The following is a 26,361-nucleotide window of genomic DNA, read 5'->3' on the forward strand; positions in this document are numbered from 1 at the left end:
ATAGTGTTAAATTTTAACAGAGTACCCGCCTACAAGGAAGTCAACGCTTGTCAAGCGTTGTACAATAATCTGGTTAAGACCAATCTATAAAACAAATGCCTCTTCGCTCAATTGGATAGACCTACAACCAATCAGAGCAACGTAATATGTTGTTTGTTGAAAACGAATTCAACCAAAGCGCTCTTTGGTGACGTGGTTGATTACGTTACTGTTGATCATCTGTCCATCATCGTATAAAGCCCACCCTGACAATTTAATTGGTCCGAACAGCTCCTGTTTGGACACCAAACCACAGTGGTCTATATTCATGCATGTAAAATGTATTAATCCTTGTCTTGATTCCAACAAATCACAGTAAAAAATATATAGGCTAATTTAGGGGTAAATCCCAGCTCTTTTTAGCTATAATGCAAATATATCGTTGTGCTATAGCTACATTTGATCAAAGTTGATCTATGTGAGGTATTTCTGTTTGAAGGAGTAGGTCAGTCATTTGAAGATCTTGTAAAAATATAAAAATCCAAAGTTTAGAGATGCAGCATGTTATGGATGTTAAGATTTCAGTGGGAGTTTGCAGAGAATTGCATTCAGTAATTCCTTGATAAGATACTCCAGGTAACCCTATCCTTTCGTGGAACTGGAATTCAGGTTAGCAGCGTTTCTGGGTGAGATAATATGTGAGTGTAACAGGTGTGAACTAGTGAAACTCACTCCTCAAGTATATAACAGGCCAACCGCGTCAACAAAGTACTAGCTTTTCGTTGACGTAGCTGGTGGTCGCGCTTTGCAAGTCAGAGCTGGCGAGTTCGAGCCCAGCGAGTGGCAAACATCGGCCCGTAGACCTTGTGACGGTGGGTGGGCAAGTCTGTTACTTGAGCAAACTGCTTTGGTCCAATATTGTAAGCTTTCCGTTTGTTGACACGGTGAGATCTTTCATCATGCCGTTTCTGAGAGTGGTTACAGCATCGTCTTGGCATAGTTGGACTTGTGATGGGAGATGAGTTATATATGCAGTTCAGAGCAGGGGCGCCATATTGGGGGGAAATGTTAGGACGATTCTAAGGGCCCCTGACTGACAGGGGCACCAAAAAATTGAAAAACTAATAGAAATGATCAACTTTTTTTCTAGGGCCCAAAATTCCTGGCGGCGCACCTGGTTCAGAGTACAGAAAGTGTCTTGTGTCTGAGGTCAGAACGTGTTTGTTAAGAGAAAAAGTGGGGTCATCCATTCTCAGGGCTTGAAATAAACTTTTTGACTTGGTGGCACTGGTGCTCCACACATTAAAACGTTAGGAGCACCAGCAGCAGAAATGTAGGAGCACCCACCAAATATTAAGGAGCATCACAACAACAAAAATGGACGTTGTAGATTTATTTGGCGCACTACAGTGCCTAGTTAGTTGGCTGATAGCTAGTTTAATTTTGACTGGCAACATACTGATGTGCTCGTACACAAATGGCCTAATAAACACATGAAATAGGGTTTGCTTCTCTTGCTAGGCTAGCTGTTCAAAGTCAAAGTGAATTTTCAAAGTGAAAAGTCAATCAGACCATGCAACAAGGCTAATTACACAGACGATCAAAATTGCGTTTCCCCATTCTCCAGATGTGCATAATACAACATTTTAACATTTGACAATAGTGCAAACAGATATCAACAGATTAAAAAACAACATACAATAAGAACAACATACGGGAGTAAAGTATGAAGGGCCATTTGGGATATAATTCCCAATGTAATATAATAATGTAACTGTCCTTACACAAACACATATGAAATGCATTCACTTTCACATGTGAAAGGTTCACGCACGCATTCATTCTACTGAAAACTCACATTTTCACTCGTGAAAAGACATTCACACACTCATGTATGAAACACTCAAAAGTTTAATAAGGATAAGTAGGAAGCTTTGAGAATGTAAGTGTGAGAGAACATTTTCACTACCACCGGAAGTCATGTCAATATATTCGGAAGTAATTTCAGTATATTTGGAAGGTAGTTCAGTATGTCCGGAACCGGAAATTAGTTTAGATGGCCAAGCGCGTTTCAGATCAGTTAGGTTAGTCATGAAAGATTTCAAGTAAACCATATACTGAAATAACGTCCGGATATACAGTGGCGGTCCTAGCACATCTGCCCGTGCCTAAAACCGTCCCTGCGGATATAGTGAAAATATTCTCGCACACTTACATTCTCAAAGCTTCATACTCATCCTTATAAAACTTTTGAGTGTTTTCATGAGTGTGTGAATGTCTTTTCACATATGTGGATGTGAGTCTTCATTAGTATGCGTGCGGGAACTTTTAACATTTGAATAATGAATGTGTTTCTTATATGTCGATGCAAGCATTTCACATATGCGGACGCGATTTTTCAGTAGTATGAATGCGTGTGAACGTTTCATATGTGTATGTGATTCATATGTGTTTGTTTGTGTAAGGACAGTCTGAATTATTTCCTAAACAGCCCCTTATAGTAAAGTGCAAAGTGCAGAATAGCAGCATTGATTCTAGGCCTTTATACTATTTTTGCATAGGAAGTGCACAGTTCAGTAAAAAAAAATAGAATTTAGCAGTCAGTCATTAGCTGTTCACGCTGCCAGGTATCTCATACTGCTTGCGGGTTGTGATGTGTCGTTCGTGAACGATTCGTCCATTTTGAACGAATCCTTACAAGTAGGCCTACTCGGGAGTAGCCTATCAAAGAGAGATTTGTTCATTTTCTTGTGGCCACGCATCTGTAGGCTCCTGTTGGATAGGCTCAGTCGAGGAAACATAAATGATTTGTTAATTTCCCGACTGGGTCTTCGGCTACGAATCTTTGGATCGTTTGTCACGTGACCTATTGTCCCGCATACTATGTTGGTCAAGTGAAAAAGGATCCAAAAACTCGTACCCAAAAGACACAGTCGGCAGATGAACTAATCATTGACCCGAAGACCCAGTCGGCAGATTAACTAATCTTTTAGCCGTTGACACCGTCGGGAGGTGAACGATTTGTTCCTTCTTTCGGGTAGGAGTCTTTGGATCCTTTTTCACGTGACCTATCGTCCCGCATACTATGTAGGTCAAGTGAAAAAGGATCCAAAGACTCGCACCCCAAGACACGGTCGGCAGATGAACTAATCATTGACCCCGAAGACCCAGTCGGCAGATGAACTAATCTTTTAGCCGATGACACGGTCGGGAGGTGAACGATTCGTTCCGGATACCAGTCTTTGGATCATTTTTCACGTGACCTGCATAGTCTCCGAAGAGGAACAGAAAAGATTTGTTTACCTCATTCACTTTCGCGTGACTAGGTCTAGTAAGACGTGAATGATATTCGTTCACAATAAATAATTATAAATAATGATTTTTTTGTACTTAATTTACAGTTCAGTGCAGTGTAATTGTTTGCCACGATGCTAGTGTAATAATAAATGACCCTTTCAAATCATACATCAAACTGTTATGATGCATTATTTTAATGCAGGAATTTTTCTTTTCAAATTGTATCTGCTGGTTTACATGCACTAACATATAGTCTACATGAGAATATGATAAATGTTTGCAGTGGATGTATTCAGGCCAGGAATTGGCTATAAAATGTTGAGCAACCAACCGTCTGCCCCAACCACTTGTCTGCCCCCCCACCCTCCACCCTCAGTCGTCCAGACACCACCTTCCTGTGGTTCCTCATACCCCTGAAGGCCATCCGCTACTTGGTCTGCAAACAGTACAAGTGGCTGATCTGCAAGATCCTGCTGGCTCTTTTACTTGTAGTATTGCTGGGCCTCTTCCTCTACAGCATTCCTGGCTACCTGGTCAAGAAGCTGCTGGGGGCTTGAGAGACTGCTTCAGTTAGATTGGGCTGTTTTTGAGTTGTATGCTTCTCCCATCTGGTCCTGGAGAAACTTTTTTTTCCTTGACTCTAAAACATACACATTGCAGCAGTTTACATAGAAACCAAAGAATATTCTTAATCTGTCATACAAGGAACTGCAGGTGTTATGATCTTCTGTTAGGGTGTGACTGTACACTGTCATGAAGCATCTGTACAGTAAGTTCAATTATCATTCATTGGAAAAACAGTTGAGATTTACTTTCCTTGGACCTAAAAACACAGTTATGACGTAAATCATCTGAATTCTACACTATGCACTGTGTGTTGTGGACTACAAAGTAAAATAGTATTTGTTGGCATTTGGATTTTAGATTTTGTTTTTGCTTGAAATCCGTTATACTGTTTAGTGATTGACAAGTTAGTATTCTGTTAAAACTGCTATCTTGTGGTTGTTTCCATGAATCTGTGTGTAGTTCATTGTTCAACAGTGTGCAGTAGCGTTATGCAAGCCCTGGTACTTGTGAATAAACAAACAAGAACAAACTGGGTCCTGTTTTTTGTGTATAGAACATCTTTGTCCTGACTGCTTTCTGCTTTGGTACCTATTATCTTGTCATACACTATGTGCACTGATTTGTAAACCTTAAATATGGCAATCAATAATATGTGCTTTACAAGATCATGGCTGACAGCTCAGATTCTGTGACAAGGAAAGTTTGGTTTGTGGTCATTCGACCCGGCTGTAAATAGAATTCTACTGATGTTGATAACACTGACATGTTGGACAACTGTCAACAAACCAACCATACCGGTCGCAGAAGCAATGCTGTAAACTACTGTCTTGTTACATGCAAAACTATTAAGGCTTGAGGCTTTTGAAATGGTGCAGTGTAGCGTTGGAAACCCCTCTTCATGGACACCATCTAACCAAACGTGCTTATCACCCTGTCTGCCCCCCATCCCTCCCCACCCTCCACCCTCAGTCGTCCAGACACCACCTTCCTGTGGTTCCTCATGCCCCTGAAGGCCATCCGCAACATAGCCTGCAACTACAAGTGGCTGATCATGAAGCTGGTGGTGGCGCTGCTGTTGCTGGCCATAGTGGTCCTCTTCATCTACAGCATGCCTGGATACATGGCCAAGAAGCTGCTGGGCGTCTGAGGATCTCTCTCTCTCTCTCAACCAATAACGAAGCCTGAAGGAAATCAATGGCCAACCAAGAAAACCTCCCTTTTTCTCTGCATGCCCTTCTCTACCCCCTCCTCTCTCTCTCTCTCTCTCTCTCTCTCTCTCTCTCTCTCTCTCTCTCTCTCTCTCTCTCTCTCTCTCTCTCTCTCTCTCTCTCTCTCTCTCTCTACCCCCTCCTCTCTCTACCCCCTCTCCCGTTTTCTCTGTCTGTGTATCCAAAAAATAAAACCTAGAGAACGTGTTGTTTGTGCCCCCCCCCCCCGATGAAACTATGAATTTGGTTGGATCCCCCCCACACACACACCCTTGGGAAATGCAACCGCAACACCTTTGACACAGCTCAAACACTGATTGAAAGCAAACACATCCAATCTGATCCTGAATTATTGCTTTGTTAATTTAAGATACTCTTTATTACTTTATTAGATTAATCTGTATCCAGATGTGTGGTGAGTGACACTAGTTATATTGTGAGACATCCCAGGTTAACAGGTGCCTGTTTGGGCCACAAGAGAATGTCAAGTCATTCATTTGAAGTGATGCTTGCTTGTTAGTTTTTTTCTTTATCTTGTAATACAGTGCCCATGCCTTTCCTGAAACGTTATAAAAATAAAAATAATTTTTGCTGTTCCTACATTATCGCTGCGGTTCGTGGTTTAAAATTGCCTGTATAGTTTCTGTTCTGTACCGATTCGTTTTTTTTGTTTTATCCGTGATAGCGTTGTTCAGTGGCTGTTCTAGATTAATTTTACTGGGGGGGCCAAGGGGGGGGGGGGGGGGCAGTCTTTAATCAGAGAGGCACATTAAAAAACGGAAACAAAGCATATTCAAACATGAAATACTTAAATTTGGCTTTACATTAAAATCATACAAAATGCTCTGGCTGTCCCTCTTCCAGCTCCTCAACTCTCACAATACCTTGATGTTTCTCTCCAGAAATCTCAATCCAAACTTTACAACCCTGTAAATAAATAAATACTAAAATTCATAGTTTACCCACCTATAATTTTACCACTACACCACTGAGTGTAACCAAAACACAACATCAAACCTCATTCAGGAAATGTGTTGAGCTCTTGCTTTTGCAATGCTGACACCTGGTGACACAATAATACAATGTATTTTGGTGTCATTTAGAGGCAGTGATTTGGTATTCATCCGGCAACAGCTTGTCTGAAGTTTGAACCACAAATGAAACGTCGCGTTTTCGTGATCCCCAAACTACGTTTTGGCTGCAATTGTGCTTTTAGTTTAACTTTTTAAACAAAAAATGTAAATTTCCACATACATATCCACACCACATTTATTTCTGTGCTGTATTTATTTCCGATCTCACATGCAAACGAGAGGGCCATGGTTATCTTCAGACCAATGCAGCTGCACACCTAGATTCCTAGTTAACTATGATACCTTTATGGGGGGTGACAGTGGCATTGCACTGCCGGAAAACATACAATGTTAACAAGCTTTGCCCATAATGTATGTGTCGTCTCTGCCTTTTTATCATTGGTTCCCAATGGGAGTGATGGCGGTGACCTAGTAGCCTACGTGTGGGAACTTGGTCTTTGATAGCTACGAGGTAGAGGTGAAGTTACTTTTGTAAACATTGCTTGTAATAATATGCGTTTGACGCGTTTTGATTAGCTTTTCGGTTGTTTGGACATGGCTACATTCACTTAAAGTATCCAAAGCGCATAATACTCCATTGTACTCTGTTCAGTTTTTTACACGGAGTGCCACCACAATGGCCGCGCATCCGGGTTACCGCCCAGAACGTGACGTCAGTGAAAACCCTTTATAGCAGAGCGATGTTGTGGTGGCAGTGATTGTCTTCTTTGTTAGGCGTAGCAACGATTGCTAACTGTGTTAGCTAACATTACCTGGCACTAATCACCCCCCACTACCTGTACATCTTGCACACGAACAGTAAGCGTAAAAGTCTCAAAAAATATATAAATGTGGCATTAGGAAATAAAAGTTCCATGAAATAAAAAAATGACTTTACAAAAACGTAATTTTGAAATAAATAAATGTATTTATTTTTTGATGTCGGTAAATGGATTCAGCTAGCCTATATAATTATATAATGCTATATTTATATATTTATTGCCATCTTTGTTTTATTTCAGACTTGTTTCATAGCCATATTTATTTATGTATGTATTTATTTATTTACCTATTTATTTATTTAATTTTGACAAACTCGGCGTTCATGCTTCCATGACATGTGAACGAGATTTTCCCCACTTTATAAATGCCATCGTGGCGTGTTGCGCTCTCGATCGACCTGTTGGCGACCCCTATTGGCTATAATGTTATGTGAAAAATACAAGCTTTTCCTTTCACAACTGTTTATTTAATTAATAAAACTCAAAGATGAGTGTTATGCCAACACTGTTACACAGTCAATGCAAGAATGCAGGTTCAGTTCCGTTGTAGCAGATGGTTGTAGGCTAAGTTAGTTAAGTAAAATAAGCCAGGGAGAGTGCATTTGATGCTCATGATGGATGACCAGCATCATTATGAACTGGTCACAGACCCCCGGGACGTCCTTGGGTCACGGCTTCCCTTGTGCAATAATTTACAGCAAATCAACTGACGCTACAATAAACACAATCAAATCAGCGGTAAACTTCAATGTCAACAAACTACTATTGTAATTGTTTGATTGTTGTCATGTTATCCATGAAGCACATTCACAAATAAATATAGTCAAACGTTTTTGCTGCGAAGTCACTTTGAAGAGTAGCCTAATCTGTTTATGATGAGCGAGGTGAAGTTAGTTTCATATTCGACATTCGACATTCGTCTCACATTCGGAAGACGCTACTTTGCAGCATCGAGTTAGGGACCGGGTGAAAATTACCCATACAATTTTGAAAAATGATGACATTTATAATATTCTTATGACTATAAAACCTCAAACAAACAGCAGAGCATTCCAACAATGTCTGACCTACTTCCACACCCTTTACTTTTTCAATAAAACTTTTTTTTTTATTATAGAAAATCGCTAATCTCTGAAAATAGCATGAAATCGTCACTAATCTCAATGACTTTTCCAGACTTGTGTCAAAAAATCTCAAATACACACCAGATTATTCTAATACTGTCTGGCCTACTTCCACAACCTTTACTTTTTCAACAATGTTTTTTTTTTTTATGATAGAAAATTGCTAATTTCTGAAAATAGCATGAAATCTTCACTAATCTCAATAACTTTTCCAGACTTGTGTCAAAGAATCTCAAATATACACCAAATTATTCTAATCGTGTCTGTCCTACTTCAACATCCTTTATTTTTTCAATGAAACCTTTTAAAAAATGATAGAAAATCGCTAATCTCTGAAAATATCATGAAATCCTTGCTAATCTCAATAATTTTTTCAAACTCGTTTCAGAAAATCTCGAAAGTACACCATATTATTCTAATAGTGTCTGTCCTACTTGTAGTCATGACAAGGAACGTTTAGCCAGTACTTTCTCCTGACCCCGAACATCTATTAATCCTGACACATAGACACAATCTACTCTTATTAATAGCAAGTTTATATGAGAACTTACTAACTAGTATCCAATGATTAGTTCTATTGATAAGTGAATAATGTAAGCACATAGGAAATCCCAATTTCTTCTAAACTATTCTTTCATTGGCTCCCTTGCATAGACCTTGCGCGCGTGTGTGTGTGTTTGCGTCATCAACCCTAGTTGAATCTCTGGTTCTGGTGTCAACCATATAGGTGTCAAGCAAATGGTCACCAGCGTTTGCGTCTCCATCTCGCCCAGGTTTGGGAGTAGGCCTCTCTATACACACAAGGAATGCTGAACACAGTATCATTTTATACAGAATAAAAAAGTTACATCTTCAATTTTTCTGACAGGCAGACACTCCAAGTGATGGGGTGTGTCAAGGGGTTACATCAGAGTAATCTTACACATACCTCTCTCTCACTCGCTCTCTCTCTCTCTCTCTCTCTCTCTCTCTCTCTCTCTCTCTCTCTCTCTCTCTCTCTCTCAGTATCAGTCAGTCAGGTCAGGATCGACTGGATTCAAAATATTCCTTATATATAAAGTATTTTACCCAAGACTTGACAGCTGAGACTGTCAATTGATCCGTTGTGGTGGATTGTGATCCTGTCTTCCTGTATGATATGATTACTCGTCTTCTATAACATTTCAGAGGGATTTCATGCTATTTTCAGATATTAGTGATTAATTTGAATTTTATTCAAAACTTTATTGAAAAAGTAAGGGTGTGCAAGTAGGCCAGACATTATTAGAATAATCTGGTGTATATTGGAGATTTTTTGAAACAAGTTTGAAAAAGTTATTGAGATTATCAATGATTTCATGCTATTTTCAAAGATTAGCGATTTTCTATCATTTTTAAAAGGTTTTATTGGAAAAGTAAAGGGTGTGGAAGTAGGACAGACACTATTAGAATAATATGGTGTTCATTCAAGATTTTTTTTAACAAGATTGAAAAAGTTATTGAGATTATCAAGGATATCATGCTATTTTCAGAGATTAGCGATTTTCTATCATTTAAAAACAAACATTATTGAAAAAGTAAAGAATGTGAAAGTAGGCCAGACACTATTAGAGTAATCTGGTGTATATTCGAGATTTTTTTAAACAAGTTTGGAAAAATTATTTCATGCTATTTTCAGAAATTAGCAATTTTCTATCATTTAAAAAAAAGTTTTATTGAAAAATTAAATGGTGTGGAAGTAGGTCAGACATTGTTAGAATGCTCTGCTGTTTTTTGAGGTTTTATAGTCATACAAATATTATAAATGTCATCATTTTTCTTAATTGTATGGGTAATTTTCACCCGGTCCCTAACTCCATGCTGCAAAGTAGCGTCTTCCGAATGTGAGACGAATGTCGAATGTCGAATATGAAACTAACTTCACCTCGGTTTTATGATTAAAGTTTTCCCCTTTAATCAGTAGCTAAATACTAAAATAACCGGAAATACTTTGACAAATGTAAAATAAAATAGAAAGAACCTTTGACAAAAAACAAAAGCTCCACATTATAAATTTACAAATATGTCACCCATTCACAGTCAAAGTGGAACATTCTCATGCTGAGATATGTAGCTAATTGAAAAATGAGTCCTCAAAGAGCATTGATCATATGATATCGAAACCCAAGTGATGTTTTCATGCCTTTAAATGCACCCTCAAAAAAGAAACTCTTTACTGCCTTAAGCACAAATCAGATCGAAATCGACTTTTATGCTTGTTCTTACAATATTTGAGTCAATTATTTTCATTGTTAAATTAAACATAAGTTAAATAAATAAGAGTCTTTTTTTCTCCAAATGAAACACCATTTGTTGTTATATTAAAGTAGCTGTTGTTAGTATCAGTAACTCTGATGGAAACCTGATCTATCATGCAAGCAATGTTTTCCATTATCTGGATTACAATCAAAAGAGCGCTAAATTAAAAATTAAAAATCCAATGATGTTGTCTTAGTTTAAAAATCCAAATACCCTTTTTTGTATTTACAGCTTCTATCAGGTCCGCAATCCATTAGCTCAAGCCTTTTCCTTGGCTATTATATGTGTGTTGCGTACGCACCATGCTAAAACGACTGGGATATGTCAATTTACTGTTGCAGCTACTGGGTCACTGGGGAGGGGGAAGTGGCTAGCTTATGGCATTGAAATGTACTGTACATTATGTCGATGGCTGGTGGGGGCTCAGAGAAGAAAAACAGATATACATATGAAGACAGAGAAAGAAAGGGAGAGAGAGAGAGAGAGAGAGAGAGAGAGAGAGAGAGAGAGAGAGAAAGAGAGAGAGAGAGAGAGAGAGAGAGACAGAGAGAGAGTTAAAGAGGAAGAATGAAGGGCGTATTTAAAAAGCGTGGTGTGCAGAGACAGTAAAGTAGGACTAAAGACATATGGACAGGAGGGGGAAAAGGATGGAGAATAGGGGTCGAGTGGACAGAGGGATCAGAGAAGAGGGAAGTGAAGAGGTTAGTATTCCTCCTGGTCCAGATGGGCCTGTTCATCAAGGCCATCATCGTCTGGGGCTGCAAAGCCGTCCTGAGACACAAACAGGAAGAGACAGCGCTCAGTGTTCGCGACCTCCGACCCCCCACCCCTTTCATGACATACTGTTCGTCAGGAATTCAACTATCACTACCTGTCACAGTACTATTCACATTGGATGCCTGATCAAGTGCAGTTCAATTCAGACCAGGAGTTTATTGTTGTGTACCTCTGTAGCGTAGAGAATGTCGATTATCCTGCTGAGGATGGGGCTACTTTCACTCTCGTTCTCCTGGCAGATAAGCTCGATATCTCTTAGTTTGCTGAAGTAGAAATCGCGTTCTTTCTCCAGGCCATCCACAGTCAACTTCAGCTCCATCAACTACGTAGGGTAAGATAATAAAAGTCATTTAAAACAGTAGAGAGTTGGCAGTTCAAGATATTGCAGATATAGTTGTTTTGTCCCTGTTTTCCTCCAGGAGCCTGTAGATCACCGTTTGTCTTGGTACGTCTGTGAACTTACCTTTCTTCAAGTACCTACCTGACACACCGTGATGGGCAAAACTTAGAATATAGTATACTATTTTTTAACTACACTATGCTATACCGTACTAAGTTTTGACTGAAAAGTTTAGTATCCATAGCAGAGCATGGTGTGATATGCTCTAGTTTAGTCTAGTATTGTACCGTTACTGGAGAGATCATACATACAGTATTATGTTTCCAGAGTGTACATATTCCCTCCACTTTTCAGTTTCCCTGTTTGTTCATGTTTAAGCTCAAACAGGATAAGGTAAACTCATGTGGGAACCTTGATACACACTCCACATCCTACAGAACCACCACATACTCATATTAAATAGATATGTGCCATCAGCCGGCTCTCAAAACCCAACTGAATATGTGCCATGTCAGGTAACCTCTGTAACAGGTGTGTGTCAGGTGACCCCTCCAACAGCTGTGTGTCAGGTGACAGGTGTGTATTAGGTGACAGCTGTGTGTCAGTTCACAGGTGTTTGCTAGGTGACAGGTGTGTGTCAGGTGACCCCTTTAACAGGCGTGTGTCAGGTGACGTGTGTGTCAGGTGACAGGTGTATGTCAGGTGACAGGTGCATGTCAGGTGACAGGTGTGTGTCAGGTGACCCCTATAGCAAGCGTGTGTCAGGTGACTTGTGTTTCAGGTGACAGGTGTATGTCAGGTGACAGGTGGGTGTCAGGTGACAGGTGTATGTCAGGTGACAGGTGGGTGTCAGGTGACAGGTGTATGTCAGGTGACAGGTGGGTGTCAGGTGACAGTTGGGTGTCAGGTGATCCCTGTAACAGGTGTGTGTCATGTGACAGGTGGGTGTCAGGTGATCCCTATAACAGGTGTGTGTCATGTGACAGGTGGGTGTCAGGTGATCCCTATAACAGGTGTGTGTCATGTGACAGGTGGGTGTCAGGTGATCCCTATAACAGGTGTGTGTCATGTGACAGGTGGGTGTCAGGTGATCCCTATAACAGGTGTGTGTCATGTGACAGGTGTGTGTCAGGTGATCCCTATAACAGGTGTGTGTCATGTGACAGGTGTGTGTCAGGTGATCCCTGCAACAGGTGTGTGTCATGTGACAGGTGTGTGTCAGGTAATCTGAGCTGTCTGAGGTAGCAATGCCTCCTTACCCTCCCTGGAACTCTACCTGTTGGTTTAGCTCCAAGATCTCCACATCGCTGCCCCCGTTCCTGGCCAGTGACGGGTTCTTCCTGATGGTCGTGGCGGTCATCACCCGCTGGGGAGTGGGCATGTTTTTGGGAACCGTTGGAGATGTCCTCTGTGGTCCTGGAGGTGTCGGAGAAGGTCAGAAATGATTAGCAGTAGCAGAAACCCAGTGCTTCTTTACTAGGCACACATGCTATCTCGACTGTTGTTATAGCAGCCTACTTTGCAGGGAAGAGGAGTGCCAGCATAGCATGATGTGGTGCCTGTGGTGTTGCTAATGTTGTAATCTGAGGCACTTGACAGTTGATCATTTTAAATCTGGAGCATTACACTAAAAAAGATACTCTTGTTTTACAAGTCAATGTTAGTGCTTTAGATAGAACATGACTGTTTCAGGTACACAGGGCAGCATTCTGTTTAGGCATTATTAAGTTGCATTGCATTACCTGAGGCTTTAAACCTCTGCATCAACAGATGAGACAAATCCACTGACCATGTCTGAAATCAAGAACTGGTCTGGCTGCACCTTAGAGTCAGCATGAATGTGTTCACCTGTATAATACCAATGCAATGATAAAGCTGCTTCCACGCAAGGCATGTCTGAGACTGAGGCTGAAAACATGACAGGTGTTAGTATGACAGCCATCACATTTATCAGTCTAAGTTTCAGAGCGCATCATACACACACAAAAATATCTCAATCATCATCTGGTGCTGTCTCTCCATCTCTAAATATCTCCAAATATGACTGACAACAATTGTTTTTCTGACCAATTGTATGGTTGGAATGTAAATATGCAAATTATTATCAACTTTCTGCATTGATTTTCAACCAATCATTGACCCCTCTGAAGCTGCCGCCCCACTTGGGGTTGAGGTGACCCGACCATGACCCAAAGAGACACCATCATATGTGGTGTGCTGCTACTAAAGGCTAGCCTAGTGAAATGGGCGGCTAGCACAGCAGAATCGTGCACACACCAGCGGCGTGCAAGGAGCACTTCCGAGCCATCCAAAGCTCAGGGGAGGGCAAGGTGCAGCGAGGCAGGACCGGGTGTTGGGTTACCTGGGGCTCGCCAAGCTCTCTTGGGTTTGTAGATAAAGTGATCACCTGGATTGGGAGGAGGTGCGACGTCTTGACCCTGCCTGGCTTGTAAAGGGTCGTACTCCTTCCCATCATAGTTGGCGTCAAAGAACTTCTTGAACCACTGAACAAATTCAAAGTTGTCCTGGAACTTTCCTTTTACCAGCTTCTCCACAGGGATTATCTGCAAGAGTAAAGAGGTGAGAACGTGAGAATGTTTTGGTGAGATGATGACACTTGCTGAAGCTCTTATGGGGGGTGTGGCTTAGCTTATAATGTTATTTCAAAAAGCTGACTTTGTCAACACTCATCCTCTTGAAAGCTGCCTGCAGAACCTTGAAGTTGTGGATGAACTCGTGTTCCAGTTTAGCTTGGAATTTGACCTTCTTTAGAAGCACACAGCCTGGGAAAAGCATATCCATGAACTGGCAATATGCTGCCCCTGGAAGATAAGAAAAGAAAAATGTGCATATAAACACCTTGACTCAAAATGCCAATTATGACCATAATGACCATAATGTCATTAGTGTTACACAGTGTTACACAGTGTTACACAGTGTCCTCTAAAAACAACTGGTACTCAGTTAGTTGGTTTAATATTCAACTAAACAAGGGTTATAAGAAAACTTCCAGTTGGATCAGAGGACCTACCAGAGCACATCTGTTCTATCTTGGTGTAGGAGAGGTGCAAGGAGTCATTGACCCACGCCAGCATGTCATGTCTGCTGAGGTTGTCAATGGACACGGATGTAGCATACACATTTACTGCCATACCCTTCCTGCAACAAACAATACCATCAATCATTTATTTAAAAAAAAAAAAACACAAATGTATATGCTTATAGACGGTATATCTGGTGTAATTACACTGTGGGAAAGGACTGTGGTTAGGCAAAGACCACTACATACAATCAGATTAGAAAGTATTGTAATTAAATGTTCAAGACAACCCCAGAACAACCCTATACATATGTCTTATTCCTTGGGAATATACTGGGTGACTTCATATTACTTAACGTTGTACAGTTGTTAAAGCGCGCTGAAAGCAGTTATGAGACAGTGATATTCATCTACTGAATCATTTGAGACACAAAAACCTTTGGACACAATAGGTTTAAAGCTATTATATGACCCGAGGCGAATAGGCTAATGTATTTCGAATATCTTATCTGCATAGTTGGTTGTCAGCAGCCTATCAATCATTTCAGCATCCTTCGCTGGCATAGCGACATAGTAGGATACAATAGTCTGCACATGCAACTCGCGTACAGTAGCACTTTCTGTCAAAATCGTGCACCGTACAATTAGATCTCTGAAGTCTATATTAATAGCTTTGGTTTAATTCCGAGCATGGTATTTGACCCTTGAGTCTGCAGGTTAACATTTATCAAAATATGAATTATCGTCCCATTCAAGAGTCATGTAGTCTGGGAAAGAAGTCATTATTCTCATGAAGCCTTAACCCGACTAACTGCCTAGGCCTTTAAAGGACCGCATGCGCGCTAAAAGTGAGCATTTAAAATGTTTTGTAGTCTCTGAAACATTAAGAGGCAATTGGGCGTTTTCTGGTCGTTTAGAGAACAATACATTAGCCCATGCATTTATTGGTTCGGGTGTGAAAACCCGCAACATTGTTGCTACGGAGCGGCCCCCTCTACAGGCCTCTGACCAGGTTACCTCACACACTCACTACAGGCAAAATATCCTCGCAAAATTTGAATGACACAATGCTGTCTTGCTCATTACAAATAAACGAATTAATGTCATTTGGAATTGGTCAATTGTTCAACTAATTTCCAATAGGCCTAATTCACTCATTACTCACTGTATTCCAGTGCTCTCTTTCTGTTTTTATCACGCTGGCAGTATTCCTAATGCCAATACCCGTCGCTGCCGTCGTTGCCAGATTCTGCGCTGTGCAGTGGTTAGTAACGAGCCGCCCCCTACGCTACAGCCGCTCGGTCTGCAACAATCCATGACCCAATGCGCCTGCGCCCTGCTCCATGCTGTTAGAAGTGGCACATAAATAGGACTTTCTGCTAAACAACACGTGCCTTGCTGCGGCCGGCAATATCGGTGGCCTCATCCAGTTGGACTTGAACATTTATAATGGTTTAATTAAATGACGTAGTCTGACAAGTACGCTGAGCCAAGTCAAATTTCCTTAACCGAGAATAAGACAATGTCAAACAGACATTTCAGTGTGGTTTATTTGCACTCAATCATGTGGTAAAGAGCTGCAAGACATAAGATAAAATAAAGCACAATCCAGAACACATTATTTAGCACCGGTAGGACTTCTACACTGCAGTTATTATCGGAAGTATATTGTGTAATGATAAACAACATGAAATAAAAAGATTATTCTCCAGAATAAAATTAAATGACAGTGGATGATGACGTATTACAGAATACCATTCGCGTGTTTCTTTGTTCTAACACTTGAACAAGCATACCTTAGTTTCACTGTTATACTGAAAGACATTGAATGGCATATAGGGAGAGTTTTCTGACATTGTTTGGATGCATTGTCAGTACGTTTGTGTTTCCAGTTCACAGTGGTGTTGTGTTGGACAATGTCAATCAACAGATATAACAGTCAGGCAATTCAGTGCAAAGCCAAAAGTACTGAATTGTAAAAAGTGCTCATCTTACAAAGAACGGTGTAAATGGAATCACTAGTTACAACAACGAACAAGAACGCTCAACAGATTCCAGAATCCTTTTAAAGTCCATAATGTGCATGTTTCTGTCGGACCTAGCAAGAGTTCCGTTCAAGAAACCTGTGGACCTGAAAGAGATTCTATTTTCATCACTGGGTTCTTCAATTGTTAAAGATTCTACATTGCGCATGTTTTCTTTTTGTAAGAGGTTCCAATAAGTAGTACCTGCTCATTTGGATACTGTAAGACTTCACTGATCAGGAAAAAGGCCTTTGAAGGTGAGGCTTTCTGCTTGTGGAGGATGATGACCATGAGCACTTTTGCACAGAATGCTGCTCAACTGTAGTAACATCAGTGCATGGGAGAGGAAGGGTTCTATGCCACAATGCACAGCAAACGCAGCATAGGTGCATTCACATTGTAGGGAGAGAATGACAGGGACATTTACACTAACAAGGCTGTAAACAGTTAGTGGAAGTCTGAATGAGCTATGATGAGGACAGTGTGCTCTTGGACTAGTTTGTTTACATACTTTTTAGGCCCATGTACTATAGATGCATGAAGCAGACAGTGCTACTAAAGTGAATGACGTCTTGAAAAAATGCATAATAACAGAAATAAATAAACCATGTGTAAAATAATCCACATTTGAATATTCTAAAATGTTTCACACAATGTATTGAGATATTCATGGCGTTTCATGTCAATACCATTGTATCTAACCACGTTTCACTAATGGTTGTACTCTGTATAAAAACTCCTGTCTAGACAGGAAACAATGTCAAAAGGCAGCTAAGTAGTACATGATGCAGTGCAATATTGTAGATATAACAGTGAGGTAAAACAATATTATCAGCTCAAGTCCCACCCCGTAGCCCTGTAACTATTAGTGTAATGACACACATTGATCTGAATCCACATCAGTTAATGACAGCTTGTTAGTTGCTGCTTTCATTTGGTTTAGATGCTTCCAACAATGTGTTAGATTGTTTTTTCTTTGTGAGGTTTTATCTCAATTTTGTTCGAATTTTTATGGTTAGCTTAATTTCCAACATGTGACGTTGCACTTACCATGTCATGTACAGTAAAGAACCGTGCTCAGTTTAAATAAAATGTGACACTTTTCAATATGCATTCAGAAAGAAAGAGAGACAGGAAAAAGTCAACAGAAAGCGAGACAGAGAAAGTGAGAGACAGACAGACAGAGAGAGAGAATGTTTTCTTGGTTGGCCATTGATATCCTTCAGGCTTTATTCTTCCTTCTTGGTTGAGATCTGGCTGCTGATTGGTTGGACCCAGGCTGGTTCCAGATTACCAGATCCCACTGGATCGACCTCCTGGGGGGGCCAGGATCCTTGCAGAGGATCTCTTTGGAATCTTGTCATCAATCTGGGCTCCTGTGTAGAGTGGGGAAGATTCAGTTAACATTCAGTACTGTGTTGTGTGAAACAGCAAACGCAACAATTAACAGGTGCAGTGCATCATGCCTTCAGTTGGATAGATAATAGGTACCAGGTTATCCTGGTAGTAAAAGCTCACAATTCTTTGTTAATGGCAACTCTTATAGTTACTGTTATAATTTCCACCCCTACGGAACAAGCTGAAAAGCGCAGTGCCCCTTGGATGAAACTATACCGGATGGTCTCTTTTTCCCATGCCTATAGATAGTACTATAGTAGACTACTACACATACTAGACATATGGTGTACTAGATCAGTGGTTCCCAACCCTGGTCCTCAGGGCACCCCTATCCTGCATGTTTTAGATGTTTCCCTGCTCTAACACACCTGATTCAAATGAATAGTTTGTTATCCAGCTCTGCAGAAGCCATTCATTTGAATCAAGCGGGTAAACGTCTAAAACATGCAGGACAGGTGTGCCCCGAGGACCAGGGTTGGGAACCACTGTACTAGATGATCCACACGATGGACTATGCTTGTATGCGTGTCTCGTCTCCGGACGGAGCAGGGGGATGTCCGGTGTTACCAGAGAGGCTGAAGCTGGACTCATGGAGGTCGCGGAGCCCTCCGTGTCGGGTGCAGGCCCGCGTTGGGGTGTCCAGGTCGTCCAGGCCACCGTCCTTCCTGCCTGAGTTGTTCACCACGGCTACATCCCCCACGTAGGGCTCGCGCTCCACAGCTTTCACAGCCTGGCACTGCGGGGTCACGCACACGCACGCACACGCACGCACACGCACATGTGTGTACACACAACAATCAACACGTTTATTATACGCTCTGATCTGAACACCCTACTATTAGCAATAGTACATGAATACAATTCAATAACAAAATGTGTATTTTGTGGATCACTTGATACCTTCTCCCTCTGGACCATCTTCTTGTACAGGTAGTCTGGGAATGTTCGGAGAGGGTAGAACTTTCCAGAACCTTCAGAACACGTGAAGACGCCGTTTTCATACACCAGTCGGCCGCGGCTGATGGTGACCAGGGGAACGCCGTGACAGCGAAGACCCTCGTACAGGTTCATGTCTCCTCCCTGGAGCTGTGTGTCCACAGAGATGGTCCTGGAAACAGAGAGATCGAACAGCCTCTCACTCACATCACAAAGAACTACTACACCACCGACATAACAACCACCACAGGAGCAGGTTGCCTACTTGGTGCTCTCAGGGTCCCAGACCACCAGGTCAGCATCGGCCCCAGGGATGATCCTGCCCTTGCGGGGGTACAGGTTATAGATCTTGGCAGCGTTGGAGCTGGTCACAGCTACAAACTGGTTCTCGTCCATTTTGCCTCCAACCTGAGATGAGACTGATATTAGATAGAGATATTCCAGCCACAAAAAATTATATATAAACCTGTTGTGTTCAATGTATTTCTGTGCTTGTAAAAATGCTCAACTGACTTAGCTGTATTTATAAAGGCGTATTTATAAAGGTAAATAATGACACAATGTAGTCCAAAACTTTTTGTTCTCTATATCAGCATCTTAAAAAGAGGTATACAAATGTTGTAATGTGTTATCATAATAAATCAGTGTTATTAGTTATTAATACAATATAAAGGTTTCATTCAAATTCATGATAATATATTATTATTATTATTATTATATACATTGTATATTAAAACATATCATTAATTATTATTGTTACCACTCCTCTCTCCCACATGACGCTCATGCGATCCTGGATTCCCGGGACGCCGTGAGGGATCTTGGTGAAGTCGTCCTTGCCCATGGCTTTCTGCTTGACGGTGAAAGGACGGTGGTCTGACGCCACGGCGTTGAGGGTGTCACTGTATTCACACAGGCAACGAGAGAACAGGCCAGTCACAATGGCCACGGAGGACGCAGAGGCATGGGGCTTGTGTCACAGAGACCACTCTGCGTAGGTCTTCTCACTCTCAGCTTGTTCCTAAAATATCTAGAGTCAGTCTGGGCCTGACGCATGCTGAGGGGGGGTCAGGACCCTCACACAGAACAGGAAATGAGTCGGGGGAAATTCACGAGGGGTGACGGGAACGCATTCAGATTGTGTCGCTGAAATCACTGTTTCTTGTTACTGTCGTGAACGAAGGAAAGAACCAACCCTTTCAACACATGCTGTCAGACCCGGGCTGCTAAACAGCTTTGTCATGAAAAATCTCCAACGACTAGCTGTGTCAGCCGGGACCAGAAAGGATCGACCCTGAGGGTTGACTCCCTGACCTAACAAGGCAGCTGCATGTTGAAGTGTGCACCCCAGGGCCTCCGGGGACAGGTGACACTTACTTGGCCAGCAGGCTCATCAGGTAGTTCGGGGTGTTGGGGTCCAGGCGTATGGGCGGAACCGTCACGTAGGCTGCGGCGTGGGCCCAGTCCTGGTGGTAGTACTGGAGGCCGTTCAGCACGGCGTGCGCCGTGGTCGTCTCCCCGTGGACCACCTTACCTGGCGGGAACACAGAGGAGAGGCAGAGCTTCAGGAGCCGCGATGCAGGCGGCTCCTCTGCTCGTGTCCACAGACCCAGTCTCTCTTCCTTCCAGGGTTTGGATCTTAGGTTTTTTATGTGTGCCTTTGACTTATTCGATGATTGTGCACCTTGGAAGGACACCCGAACACTTGAATTTCCTTCGAGATGAACTAAGATAATTTAACGGAACTGGGTCCTCAGATGTAGAAACATAACTGAACCTCTCAGAAATACAATGTCAGCCGGCTATGACGTAAAGCCAGCCATTTCAAAGGGGTGGTACCTAAAAAGGGTAGGGATCTGCACTTTAATCGAACCGCGTCAAAAGGGTACTAGGCTGTCTTGGTAGCTGAAAAGAAGCTGTAAGAGGGTCGTGAAGCGTGCGACATGACGCGAGGCTGCAGCCTTACCCTGCATCTTGGCAGTGGCCACGACGTCTCCCGCAGTCATGCTGGACACGTTGACCAGGTAGATGGGGCAGTGGGCCTGCAAGTGAACCACAACCGCCCACTGAGCAACTTGACGGGGATTCATGGGTTGTTAACGAGAGAAAATACAAGCTTTCGTCAACTCGTTTTAGCCATTGAGGTCTGAGAACTGTCTTACCCTGTTGGCGATGGTTATGGCCCTGTGAGTGGCCTCAGCCTCCAGCTGGTTCAAGATCAGAAGATAATGGAGCAAGGACATTAATTGTGAATGCAGGCTGATGCCCCGATGAAAGGGCTGGGTGTAATTACGAATGTGAACTGTGTTTATGAATCCATTGAAGGACAGCCGAGATACAGTACAAAATGAGCCATTCAATTAATATATTTGGATTAGGTGTCAAATGTCCACGATGCCGACTTAAATCATTTAAACCGGAATCTAATGGTTCTAATTGTATTTTGGGGATGGAAACATTTGGATTAGTGGACTTTTGACATGTAATCAAAATATGTTAATTCAACAATTTAATAATGTAGGATCTACTGAAAGAAAAAATTTAAGTCTTCTCAATATTATAGATTTTTTTTTTTTACATTAATTTAATACGTATATTTGATATAAATGGTGTGCTTCACCTCTTCAGGTCTGCTGATCTCAATGCCCTCAGGTCCACTGATGCCCAGGTCCAGGGCTTCCTTGGCACCCTGGAAACACACAAACACTGAAGAGCCTGACATCTATCAACTATCTTCCTATAGAATCTTTTACAGATTGGAAGAATGTTTGCCAGCTCACCAGTATAATAATATAATAATGTGTGTATGTGCTAGCTCTCATGTTAACTCATTCTGTAACTGCACACAATGTTACCTGAACACCTGAATTCCTTTTGGGGCAAATAAACTGAATTGAATTCAACAAAAAAGTGTAATGTTATTAATTTCATGTCAGTCATCTATGATTGTGGGTTTACAAACATCCTAGAAACGTGTTATCAAAGAGATGGCTGTGATCTGTGCTCTCTTCACCTCGGCCACCAGCTCCCCATTCTCAGCGTGGACCCTGGCCACGGCCCCGATGTCCTTGCAGTTCTGCAGCGCCTGGAAGAGCTCGCTGTCCCTCAGCATGAACGTGTCCTTATAGGCCATGAACATCTGGAAGGAGTTGACCCCTTTCTCTCGCACCAGGGCCTCCATCTCAGCCCTCACCTGCAGCGTACATGGACGATATCATCTCACAGCTAAACTTCCCACAATACATTTTCTGTGTATTATTTGGTGTACACATTGTTAAATGCTAGATAATAATCATTTGATCCTATATAGGCACAGTAAACCTACTACGTAATTACAGTAAAGTTCCTAGATCATCTCTGTAAAGTGACTAGATGACCTATTGATACTAGGAAATCACAGAAATGTTACTTGGTATCAACCTATTGACACTAGGTAATCACAGTAAAGTGTGTAGACTCGGGCCCAGTACCTTGGGGCCCCACCAGGTGACCCCCATGTGCAGAGCATAGTCACAGCAGGCTTTAGGGTCGGCCAGGGACCGACACTTCTCATAGGCCTCCAGGAGGGACTCATTCTTCTCAGGCAGGACGTGTCCAATGACCATGGTGGTGCCTCCAGCCAGAGCTGCCTATTGGTTCACACGGACAGAGGACACACCCATTAAGACAAATCGGTATCATTCACAGGGCCAATCACAATGTCAGTTCTGGTTAACGATCAAAGAACCACCAGTCACATAAATTACCAGGGACAAATCATGTAAACAGTACACTGGCTTTAACAATAAATAATTAGCATTGTCAGTTACTCTGCAGGTTTATGATAATGTTTATTTGCTGGGCGGGTGATGAGACAGATGATAAGGGAAGCCCATAAAAGCCCATTAATAAAGGAAGACCTCCACAGGGAATAAGGAGCAACTCAGCCATAATGAGCTGCATGAGTGTCACAATTTATTACCAGTGGTTCTAGTAGTCAACCAATGGGTATCAATGGCAGAATCTGTGACTGAACAGCATTCTGATTTATATTGATTAAAGGATTCAGCTTTTATGGCACAAATTACATCATGCCTCCGATGCAATTCACGCTCCAGAAATACAACAAAACATTCTTACAACACAATGAGAAACCCTGGTTCCCAGGGATACAAGCACAAATCTCTAACACAAAAAAAATAATAATACACAGCTCAAACTGCTTGTGTGTGTGTGTGTGTGTGAATACGTGAACCAGAGAGCATCTGTCAGCTGACACTAGAGACTGGAGTAGTGTCTGCTAAGGGAAGGGGGTTTGTGTCTGAGAGCGTATTGTGTCCAAACACAATGGCGTGAGTGAAAAGGCTTTGCAGCAGTCTTTGCAGCAGCCCCCCGGTCACCATGGAAACAGAAACCGATCTACATGTGCCCCTCCGTTGGCAACCAGGGACACGGCAGCAGGGGAGGGAGGGGCGTGGAGGGCCGAGGGGGGTGAGAAGGGATGAGGAGGGATGATGGGGGTGGTGGGGTTGAGGAGGGCTGAGGAGGGATGGTGGGGGCAGTCTGGGATACCCCCAGATGACCTGTCTATCCAGCCTCCATCTGGGTTCCAGTCTGATGACTAGCTGACCGTGCCAGGTCTGTCCAGACAGTCATGTGCAAATATATAGTATATATACATTAAAAAAATATCTGAGACACAGAAAACAACACAAGTAAATTCCCAAGTGATTAAGAAAGTAATTGATTAATGTAACCAAGTCAACTGTCAATACTTATATATAGTGATTTTGTGTCTTGGCTCACAGTACTCAGCCCTGGTCCTGTTCCCTGAGGGCTCAGATCAGATCAACAGGGTTCCCAGGGGACAATCCCTCCCTCCCCCCCCCCCCATCCCCCCCGTCCCCCCCATCCCTCCCCCCCATCCCTCCCCCCCCATCCCTCCCTACCTTGGTGCCACTGTAGTAGTCATCAGCAGTGGTGGCATTCATGAAGCTCTGCTGCAGGTGCACGCTGGTGTCGATGCCCCCTGGGAGGACCAGCTTCCCAGAGGCGTCGATCACCTTGGCCCCGCCCGGAATCATCAGCTCCTTGCCAACCTGCTGCACGATGCCGTTCTCCACGTACACATCCGCCTCCTGGGTGAAGTCATCGTTTACCACCTTGCCACCCTTGATCAGGATCCGCACCATTGCTGAGCTGGAAGACATGGTTCTAGAACAAGAGGAGACATGGTTCCAGAATGAGAGAAGACATGGTTCTAGAACAAGAGAAGACGTGGTTCTACAAGGAGAGAAGATGTGGTTCTAGAATGAGGTAAGACAGTTATGGAACAAGAGAATACATGGTTCTAGAACGAGGTAAGACATGGTGCTAGAACTAATGCGTACATGGTTCTGGAATGAGAGCAGAGTTTGTTCTAGAACAAGGTTATCCATAGTTACAGAATTAGAGCAGTGAGTTACTAAAAATAGTAAATAATACAAATATTTTGTAGTAAGTTCATAACTCAAAATAACTTAATAACATTTTTGAGTGTGTATACAAAGTTATCAGCTATTGTATCTCTGTTGATGCCATCAGGCAATCTTATCTCCACGCACACTCAACACCTAACCTCTACTGTACCAACACTACCACACACCTCTACTGTACCAACACTACCAACCAAACCATCTACACTACTGCTGTACCACAACTATTATTGTGGTAATAAGTGCTCAGGTCAATTTGGGTCGAGTCCTTCTACAGACAAAATATAACAACAAAAACGATCAATAATTTACCTCATCTTTATCAACTGTTTGCAGGCTCGGTCTCGAGGAGAGAATGGTGAGTGGTGCTGAAATCCCTCAGCTTGCAGGTCCAAACTGAGTGACATCAGCCCCACTGACCACAGGCTGTGTCTGACACAGTGTCTGACACAGCCTGTGACCTAGCAGCCCTAGGATAGCTGGGCTGGAACTACAGTGATCAGTAATGAATACAATGATGTATTCATTACTGATTCCTACAGAACAAATCACCACCAATTCTATCAAATACAAATTAGAAATTCTACTTTGTGTGTATGTGTGTGTCTGTGGTGTAGTGTGGTAAGTGTGTGTGTGTGTGTGTGTGTGTGTGTGTGTGTGTGTGTGTGTGTGTGTGTGGGTGTGTGTGTGTGGGGGGGGGGGGATTGGTGGATGTGTAGACACTACAGTAGGCATGTGGGTGTGTATCATGCGTACTTGTGTGGGTGCGGCCACTTTACCGCATGGTCATGGTCCCAGATTTGATGCTGAGATAATTTTAAAGATGGCACACATACTCACAGACAGACCCAGCTACCAGCCTGCTTGCTGCAGAAATGGACCAGACACAGACACAACTTATGTCTAAAACTTCCTTTTTAGACAGGGAGCAAATCTGTCTATCTCTAGTCATTACAATTTATAAACAATCTATTCTAACCAAGTTAAGTTTGAATTAAAAACGAATGGGAAATACGTATTAATACATCCATCCATCTATTAATAGTCTAAAACAATGATCCGTGAAAAAAGGGGTTTCCTAAAATGTTATGGCGAGATAAAACAAATGAATAATTCACAAAACAAATAGGATACTTAGCATGTCAACAAAACATTACATTGCGAATATTTATATTTGAGGTAAGAACTGGTGTCATACTTTATTTTTAACTGCACCGATGAAGACACATCCCACCAGTGCGACTTGACACAAAGAAACTGGTCCCCTTCCTAATAGGTAGGCGGCATACTGTAGTTTAGGCTAATCATAACTGGGCTGCACCCTAACACTGCTAGCCGACTTCCTTCAAATCAGTTAAGATAAAAATAAAATATATGCTACTGCAGGTGATCTGATTTAATCGTATTTTAAGGATTTGGAAACAAATGTCCCCCATGCTCTCCAACAAAAGACACGAGAGATGGTGGCAGAAATAGAATGAATCGGGAAAAAGGGCAGACATTCAGTTATTCGACGGGGCTTGTGAGACAAAGTGTCCATATAGAACACCGCTGTAGAACCCCCCCTCCTCCTCATTCGTATCACCGACACTCCCAGACAGAGCAAAAGCCGGTTTTACATCAACAGACCTAGCAGTCTAGTTATTAAACAAGTCCTAGTTGCAACATCCAATAGTCCAGTCAGGATTTAAGCAAATCACACATACCTGCTTTTCTGGTCAAGTGCTCCAAACGCCCTTTTTGTTACTTTACAATATCCTATGCAAAATAAATCGTTCAGAGCACTTGCAGGGTAACACCAGATGCTTTCCTGGGACCAGCCTGCGAAACCCCCGTCCTCAGCATCCAAGGCGCGCGACGGAGGAGATGCTCCAATCACCTGCAATGAATGTTGCCCTGGTAGCCAAAGAAACCAATCACTTGGCACTCAGGGCGTGTCCGCATGGTGGAGGCTGTACCATTATTCAAGGTAGTGGGTGTAAACTGTGAATCGGGGAAGGGATTGCTTAGTGAGGCCTGAAAGTTTGGGGGGGAGAAAAAAAATATTTTGAAAGGAAAGTATAAGTTATAAAACATTTTAATAGAT

The 26,361-nt window shown here is 42.3% G+C and overlaps 2 protein-coding genes across 3 annotated transcripts; both read right to left on the bottom strand.

Moving 5' to 3' along the window:
* Window positions 1-10,240: 10,240 nt before the first annotated feature.
* Window positions 10,241-15,740, bottom strand: mapre3a (microtubule-associated protein, RP/EB family, member 3a). Of its 2 annotated transcripts, none has more exons than XM_084683819.1 (7): window positions 15,630-15,740; window positions 14,456-14,583; window positions 14,101-14,246; window positions 13,832-13,988; window positions 12,701-12,840; window positions 11,254-11,406; window positions 10,241-11,078 (listed from the first exon to the last, which is right to left on the bottom strand). In XM_084683819.1, exons 2-7 carry the CDS (start codon window positions 14,574-14,576, stop codon window positions 11,010-11,012), a joined length of 786 nt encoding a protein of 261 aa, XP_084539945.1. In that variant the 5' UTR covers window positions 14,577-14,583; window positions 15,630-15,740; the 3' UTR covers window positions 10,241-11,009. The 2 variants fall into 2 exon arrangements, with proteins under 2 accessions (XP_084539945.1, XP_084539937.1); XM_084683811.1 differs by having other exon boundaries at window positions 13,787-13,988.
* Window positions 15,741-16,011: 271 nt separating this feature from the next.
* Window positions 16,012-26,086, bottom strand: dpysl5a (dihydropyrimidinase like 5a). The gene is made up of 13 exons (XM_084683190.1): window positions 25,982-26,086; window positions 23,751-24,015; window positions 22,293-22,451; window positions 21,836-22,015; window positions 21,443-21,511; window positions 20,985-21,029; window positions 20,789-20,864; window positions 20,200-20,356; window positions 19,583-19,724; window positions 19,088-19,230; window positions 18,787-18,994; window positions 18,454-18,622; window positions 16,012-17,864 (listed from the first exon to the last, which is right to left on the bottom strand). The coding sequence occupies exons 2-13, from the start codon at window positions 24,009-24,011 to the stop codon at window positions 17,779-17,781; spliced, it is 1,695 nt and encodes a 564-aa protein (XP_084539316.1). The 5' UTR covers window positions 24,012-24,015; window positions 25,982-26,086; the 3' UTR covers window positions 16,012-17,778.
* Between the last annotated feature and the right edge of the window lie 275 nt (window positions 26,087-26,361).

Source organism: Hypomesus nipponensis, chromosome 3 (assembly GCF_054491055.1).
Source record: "Hypomesus nipponensis isolate SF chromosome 3, ASM5449105v1, whole genome shotgun sequence".
Classification (NCBI taxonomy): Eukaryota; Metazoa; Chordata; class Actinopteri; order Osmeriformes; family Osmeridae; genus Hypomesus; species Hypomesus nipponensis.

Excerpts from the sequence above, each read along its gene's own strand:
- mapre3a (XM_084683811.1), bottom strand. The coding sequence starts at position 14,576 with ATGGCAGTAAATGTGTATGCTACATCCGTGTCCATTGACAACCTCAGC. Across the intron at positions 14,247-14,455 it reads GATAGAACAGATGTGCTCTG|GGGCAGCATATTGCCAGTTC; the intron begins GTAGGTCCTCTG and ends CTTATCTTCCAG. Across the intron at positions 12,841-13,786 it reads GAGAGCTTGGCGAGCCCCAG|GACCACAGAGGACATCTCCA; the intron begins GTAACCCAACAC and ends CGACACCTCCAG.
- dpysl5a (XM_084683190.1), bottom strand. The coding sequence starts at position 24,011 with ATGTCTTCCAGCTCAGCAATGGTGCGGATCCTGATCAAGGGTGGCAAG. Across the intron at positions 21,030-21,442 it reads AGATCAGCAGACCTGAAGAG|CTGGAGGCTGAGGCCACTCA; the intron begins GTGAAGCACACC and ends ATCTTGAACCAG. Across the intron at positions 20,357-20,788 it reads GGCCACTGCCAAGATGCAGG|GTAAGGTGGTCCACGGGGAG; the intron begins GTAAGGCTGCAG and ends TGTTCCCGCCAG.